Below are 7,945 nucleotides of genomic sequence, written 5' to 3'. Positions count from 1 at the left end.
TATGAGTCAGTTCTGATTTGATGGCACCTGACAACAACAACAACATAGGCAAAATATTTAATGATGCAGAAAGCATCAAAATAAAATGGAAGGAATATGCATAAATCACTGTACCAAAAAAAAAAGGTCAATGTTCAACCAATTCAAGAGGAAACATAGGGTCAAGAGTAATGAATGAAGAAGCTTAAAGTGCACTGAATGCACTGATAACGAGCAAGGCTGTGGTAATTGATGGAATAAAAACTGAAATCTTTCAACAAATTGATGCAGCACTGGAGACACTCATCTCTGTCAAGAAATTGATAGACAGCTTCCTGGTCAACTGATTGGAAGAGATCCATACTTGTGCCCATTATGAAGTGAGGTTCCCCAATAGACAATATCAATAATGTTGCATGCAAGTGAAATTTTTCTAAAGACAGTTGAAAAATAAATGTGACATTGAGAGAGAAATTCCAGAGGTTCAAGCTGGATTTGGGTGAGGAGGTGAAATGAGAGATATCATTGCCTGAAAGCAGAGAATACCAGAAAGATGTTTACTTGTGCTTTATTGACTATATAATGGCTTTTGATTATGTGGATCATGACAGGTTATGGACAACATTGCAAAGAATGTGTATTCTAGAACAGAACACTTAACTGTGCTCCTGAGGCACCTGTACATAGACCAAGAAGCAGTTGTTCAAATAGCAAGGGAACAGTGAATGGTTTAAAATTAGGAAAACCATGTGCCAGGGTTCTATTATTTATCCATACTTATTTAATCTCTATACTGAGTAAATAACTCGAGAACCTGAATTATATGAATTAGGATAGGAGAAAGACTCAATAACAATCTACAATATGCAGATGACATAACCTTGCTTGTTAAAATCAAAGAGGACTTAAAACACTGATGAAGATCAAAGACCACATTCTTTGGTATGGATTGTACCTCAACATAAAAAATAAATAAAATTTTAAAAATCCTCACACTGGACCAGTGAATAACATCAAGATAAATGGAGAAATGATTAGTTGTCAAAAACTTCATTTTTCTTGGATCAGTCATCAACATTCAAGGAAACAGCAGTCAAGATACAAAATGACATATTGTATTAGGCAAATAAGCTGCACAAGACTTCTTTAAAGTGTTTTTAAAAGTTGAAGAGCAAAGATATCAGTTTGAGGACTAAAGTGTGCCTGACCCAAGCCGTGATATTTTCAATCACCTGATAAGTATATGGAGATTGAACAGTGAATAGAGAAGACCATGGAAGAATTGATGAATTTGAGTTACGGTGTTGGAGGAGAATATTGAGAGTAACATGGACTGCCAAAAGAACAAGCAAATCTATGTTGGAAGATGTACAACCAGAATTCTCCTAAGAGGCCAAGATGCCCTGACTTCACCTCTTATACTTGGGTCATATTATCAGGAGGGACCAGTCCCTGGAGAAGGACATGATGCTTGGCAAAGCAGATGGTCAACATAAAAAAAGGAGGACCCCCTCCCCCCAAAAGAGGTGAATTGGCACAGTAGCATCAGCAAAGGGCTAAAGCATAGCAGCAATTGATAGAATGTCATAGGACTGGGCATCGTTTCGTTCTTTTGTGCATAAGATTGCTATGGGTCAGAACCTACTTAATAGCACCTAATATGTAGCACTGTGGGTTAATGGGCCAAATTGCAAAGCTATTTGAACTGCAAGATTGGTGGTTCAAGCTCACCAGCTGCTCCTCAGAAACCCTGTACAGGGTCACTGTGGGTCAGAATCAACTCAACAGCACTTAACAACAACAATAACAATTATGGTGCTATATAAGTCAGTATACATACAAATTATATATATGTATATATCAAATGTTCACTTGTGATCAGTTGTTTTTGAAGCTATCAGAAATCATAATTGGTCATTTAAAAAAAAATAACATAGCTGTCAGCTGTTATTTGACATTACATGGCAATTATGTTTTATATATATTTTATTTTAATTATCATATTTGAATCATACCATTTCCTTCCTTCATATTTCTTACTTATACAATAAATAAATAATTTCATGAAGATTACACAAAGTCAAATTTGGTAGACAAGAAGAAACAAATCTAATATTTCAAATACAATAATTTTCATTTTTGAAAATGTAGAAACATATTAAAAATACATTTAAAATGTGATTATATTTTATATGTTACTAACTAGGATCCTGGTATGACACTGTATGATAAACAATGGACTGCTATCCTTCAGTTTAATGGTTCAAACCCAATGGCTGCCCCTTGGAAGTCCTATACAGGGTACCTGTGGGTAGGAACCAACTCATCAGCACTTAATACAAAAATTATATCAGAATCTTCTAACTGTGAGTTTTGTTTCATCTCAGAAAAAAATCAATATTGATATAAAAAGCAAAGATCGTTGTTATTAGATCGTAACAATTGTTTGATATCACTGATTCTCTCACTTTTGTCTACCAGAGGGAAAGTGTTGATAAAGTCAGGTAACCAGACCTTGTTAAAATCTATGTATCTATAGGTATAAGGAGTCCTGGTGTGGGGCTGTGGGTTAATGCACTGGACTGCAAAGTTAGTTTGAACCGCAAGGTCAGCAGTTCAAGCTCACCAGTTGCTCTTTGTGAATGCTATACAGGATCATTATGGGTTGGCACCGACTTGACAACACTTAACAACAACAGCAACAATGTAGGTATAAAGGTTTTAGATAAGTGTTAACTATTTAGTGAATTAAAATAATAAATAAATAAATAACTACTACCACCAAGTTGATTGCAACAGTGGCCCTGTATAAGATTTCCAAGGAGTTGGTGGTGAGTTTGAGCCACCGACCTTTAGCATTCCATTGCTTATCCTACAGCACACCACCAGGATCTTGTTGAAATCTATGTGTGTTGTTGTTAAGTGCCATGGTGTCAGTTCTGACGCTTAGCAATCCTTTTATAGGGTTTCCAAGGAGTGGATGGTAGGTTTGAACGCTGAGCTTGTGGTTAGCATTCCAGTGCTTATTAGGACCACATTAGTAGGACTAGAAATCTATAAATGGTCATGGTTGTGTATTACCAAGTCTGTTCTGATTCATAGCAACCCTGTATAGGGTTTCTGGGGAGCACCGATGGGTTTGAACTGCTGACTTTATGGTTAGCAGTCCAGTTGCTTATCATATTGCACCACACCAGGACTTCTAGAAATCTATACGTATGTATGTATAAATGTTTTAGATAAATGTAACTGTTTGATGAACTAAAAAAAACAAAATCCAACCCCCCCCAAAAAAAAACCCACACAAAACAAAAAACACTGCCATCAGTCAACAGCAACTCACAGCAACCTTGCATATCACAGGTGTGGAATATATGGCTCTCGGCCCTTGGGCTGTATGTTGTTGTTATTGTGAAGTGTCATCAAGTCAATTCCAACCCATAGCGACCCTGTATAGGGTTTCTAAGGTGCAGCTGGCGAGCTTGAATCACCGACCTTGCAGTTCAAATGACTTTGCAGTCTGATGCATTAGCCCACAGCGCCACACCAGAGCTCCTTGGGCTGTATAAGACCTATGAAATCATTTGATCTTGCCTTGCCATAGCAACTGAGTTCCAGCAATCACGTTGTTGTTGTGAAGTGCCGTCAAGTCGATCGATTTTGACCCGATACAAGATTTCTGAGGAGTGGCTGGTGGGTTTGAACTCTGGACCGTTTTTATGCCAAAATTCATAACATCATTTGTGGGCCATATAAAAGTATCAACTTGAAAAATTAGCTTGCTGTATTTGGTCATGCATTTAATTAACTCACCTTGCTCTATAGGATAAGCACTGAACTGTGAGGTCATTTGAACCACAAGGTCGGCAGATCAAACTCATCAGTCATCTCTTGAAACCCCATACAGGATCGCTGTGAGTTGAAACAGACTCGATGGTATTTAACAACAACAACACTCCTGTAGAGGGTTTCCAATGATGTAAATATGAAAACAGAAAGACTCATCTTTCTCCTGTGGAACAGTTAGTGGGTGTAAACTTCCGACCTTGCCATCCAGTGTTTACACTGTTGCACCACCAGGATTATTTGAATATTAAGCTATTTAACAATATTTGCATTATAAAATATTAAGTAAGTTAGATTTTTCTGTATGTTAGGTGCTGTCGAGTCTGTTTCAACTCGTGGCGACTCGGTTAGGGTTTCCCAAGAGTGGCTGGATGTTTGAACCACTGACCTGAGGTTATCAGTCCAATATTTATCCTATAGTGTCACATCAGGACTCCAAATAAATTAGGTAAATGTTGCAAATTAGAAGTTCCTCTGATATTCCAATATGTCTTTTCTCCTTTATTAAGTAAAACCAAATTTTATTGTTCAGTTGGTACATTTTATTTTCTCTTTGTAACTTTGTTTATTATGTGCACTTAATAGAATGTTGTTTTATTTTAAATATATCTCTAATACATATTTATATTTTCTATAATTATTTCAGTTCCTGAAGGACCACCACAAAACTGTTTAACAGGCAATGTTACTGGGAAGTCTTTTTCAATTTCATGTGACCCTCCAACTATAGTAACAGGAAAATTTAGCTATAGAGTTGAATTATATGGACCATTAGGTAAGTTTCAATTAATTTTATGTTTGCCTTTTATAGTAAGGATTGTATTAAATATATAACTACTATCAAACTAATTTTTAAAGACCCTATAGTTGAAGCAGAAGTAGTAAGGAAGGTGAGGTCCTTTGAACTTTTTTTTAAAGGTAGAAGATCACAGGTGAGTATACAAATAGCAATACACTATTCATATTCCATATTTCAGGAGGAGGGGCTGGAAGAACTAAAGATAACCCCTCAGCAAAAGCTGAGTTAGAGGAGGTATATGTCTTCAGATATTTCAACAAGAGAAACACCTTGACATACTCTGACTGAAAATATATTCTTGAAGTCGTTGTTAAGTGCCGTCAAGTCAGTTCTGACTCATAGCAACCCTGCATAGAGTTTCTGAGGAATGCTGGTGGGTTTGAACCATGACCTTTTGGTTCAAACCAAACTTGCAGTCTTGTGCTTACTCTACCGCACCACACCAGGACTCAATTCATGAAGAACAATGGAATTGTTGTTGTTGTTGTTGTTATGTGCCGTGGTGTGGTGTCAGTTCCAATTCATAGTGACCCTGCGTGGAGTTTCAGAGGCTGTAAATATTTACAAGAGTGGAAAGCCTTTTCTTTTTCCCATGGAACAGGTGGTATTTTTGAACTGCTGACCGTGAGATTAGCAGTCTGATTCGTAACCACTACACTACCAGAGCTCCATGAACTAAGTTATATTAAATGCAATTTCTGCTTATAACAATAAACAAATTTCTGATAATTACAGCTTTAGAAAATGGTGAGTTCTCCACCCTTATAATTAAGAATGAGCTTGGCATGCACTTATTAGAGATATTGTTGTTGTTGTTAAGTGCTGTTGAGTTGATTCCAATTCAGAAAGACCCTGTATAGGGTTTTCAAGGAGTGGCTGGTGAATTTGTTTTGTGGTTCAAACTGACCTTGCAGTCGTGTGCATTACCCACCCCGCAGTGCCACAGCAGGACTCCTATTAGAAATACAGAGGGCTCAAAACGTTCGTGGAAAAAAACAACTATTATCTTTTAAATCCATTTCTCCACAAACTTTTTGAAGCCCTCTCATGTTTGGGGTTATTAAAGTATCAGGTCATTGTGAGTGAATTAACTAAACTCTAAAATCTTTTATAATCTGAGATTTTGTGATTCTAGGATGAAAGTTAAAGAAAATTTTAAAAAATGATATGTTTAATTCAAATACATGAGATAGTTGAATCCCTACATTGTCAAATATTTTAAAATAATGGAAAATTATACTTTCCATTCATTCCATTTTGATATGTCGAAAAAGAATTGGTCAATGTTCATCCATTTCAAGAGGAAGCATATGATCAAGAACTGATGGTATTGAAGGAAGAAGCCTAAGCTGCACTGAAGACGTTAATGAAAAACAAGACTCCAAGAACTGATGGAATACCATTGGAAATGTTTCAACAAACTGAGGTAGCACTCTAGGTGCTTATTCATCTACTCCAAAAACTTTGGAACCAACTTGAAGAGATAATTTGTGCCCATTCCAGAGAAGGATGATCCAACAGAATGTGGAAATTATTGAGCAATATTATTAGTATCATATTCAAGTTTTATTTTGCTCAAAATTATACAAAATTGCTTGCCGCAGTACATTGACAGGAAGTTGAGAGAAATTGAAGCCAGATTAAGAAGAAGATATGGAATGAGGGCTATCACGCTGATATCAGATGGAGAAACTCGGTTTAAAGAAAATATCAGAAAGATGTTTGTTTGTGCATTATTGACTATGCAAAGGCATTCAACTGTGTGGATCATAATGTTATGGATAACATTGGGAGGAATGGTAACTCCAGAGCACTTAATTGTGTTTATGTGGAAACTGTACATAGATCAAGAAGCAGTCATTCCCACAAAACAAGGGAATACTTAATGGCTTGGATCAGGAAAAGTGTTTCAGGGATATATCTTTTTATCAAACTTATTCAACCTATATGCTGAGCAAAGAGTCTGAGAAGGTGGCCTGTATGAAGAAGAACATGACATCAGGATTGGAGAAAGGTTTATTAACAACTTGTGATATGTAGCGAACAGATTTGCTTGCTGAAAAAATGATGAGGACTTGAAATACTTCCTGATGAAGATGAAAGGCTACAGTATTCTGTATAGATAGCACCTTAATTGAAAGAAAATTAAAAAATCCTCACATGTGAACAAATAAACAACCACACTATAAGTGGGGAAAAAATTGAAGTGGTCAAGGATTTCATTGTTTGGATCCATAATTCCCATGCTCATGGAAGTGACAGTTTAGAAATGAAAGGGTGAACTGCATTTGGTGCACCTGCTGCAAAGTACCTCTTTAAAATGTTAAAGAGCAAATATGTCACTGACCCAAGCTATGGTATTTTTCAATCGCCTCATATTTATGTGAAAATTGGACAATGAATAAAGAAGACAGAAGAAGAATGGATGCATTCAAATTATAGTGAAGGTGAAGAATACAGAATATATCAAGAATACAGAATATATCAGAATGTATCAAGAATACAGATATATATTTGAATATATCATTTAAATAATAGTGCAGGTGAAGAATACAGAATATATCAAGAAGAATTGATGAATTCAAATTATAGTGCAGGTGAAGAATACAGAATGAATACATCTGTCTTGGAAGAAGTACGTCTGAAAGTCTCCTTAGAAGTGAGTATTGTGAAGTTTTGTCTCATATCCTTTGGACATGCTATCAGGAAATACATCATGCTTGGTAAAGTAGAGGGTCAGTGAAAAAGAAGAAGACTCAAGAAAATGGATCAACAGTGGCTGCAACCTGGCCTACACGATGTATTGATCATTGCTGTTGATTGGAATGCAAAGGTTGGAAACAAAAAGGGAGGATCAGTAGTTGGGAAATATGGCCTTAGTGATAGAGATGATGCTGGAGATTGCATGATAGAATTTTGCAAGATCAATGAATTCTTCATTGCAAATACCCTTTTTAACAGCATAAAAAATGACTATATACGTGGACCTCACTGGATGGAATATACAGAAATGAAATTGACTACATCTGTGGAAAGAAAAGCTCCATAGCATCAGCCAAAACAAGGCCAGGGGCAGACTGTGGAACAGACCATCAGTTGCTCATATGCAAATTTAGGCTGAAGCTGAAGAAGATGAAAACAGGTCCACAAAAGCCAAAATATAACTTTTAATATGGTTGGTTGGTTGGTTATGTGCCATGGAGTCAGAACCTACTCATAGTGACCCTTTACAGAGTTTCCGAGGCTGTAAATGTTTACAGGAGCAGAAAGCCTCATCTTTCTCCCATGGAACAGCTGGTAGTTTCGAACTGCTGACCTTAA

At 36.6% G+C, this 7,945-nt stretch overlaps 1 protein-coding gene across 1 annotated transcript in view; it reads left to right on the top strand.

Moving 5' to 3' along the window:
* PTPRQ (protein tyrosine phosphatase, receptor type, Q) overlaps positions 1–7,945 on the top strand; it is a 338,184-nt gene that overhangs the window by 46,971 nt on the left and 283,268 nt on the right. The window contains exon 7 of the mRNA XM_006871836.1: positions 4,472–4,600. Coding sequence (XP_006871898.1) covers positions 4,472–4,600 — 129 coding nt within the window. The remainder of the gene's footprint in view (positions 1–4,471; positions 4,601–7,945) is intronic.

The sequence above is a fragment of the Chrysochloris asiatica genome, unplaced genomic scaffold, assembly GCF_000296735.1.
Source record: "Chrysochloris asiatica unplaced genomic scaffold, ChrAsi1.0 scaffold00175, whole genome shotgun sequence".
Taxonomy (NCBI): Eukaryota; Metazoa; Chordata; class Mammalia; order Afrosoricida; family Chrysochloridae; genus Chrysochloris; species Chrysochloris asiatica.
This window is presented reverse-complemented; position numbering and strand designations above follow the sequence as displayed.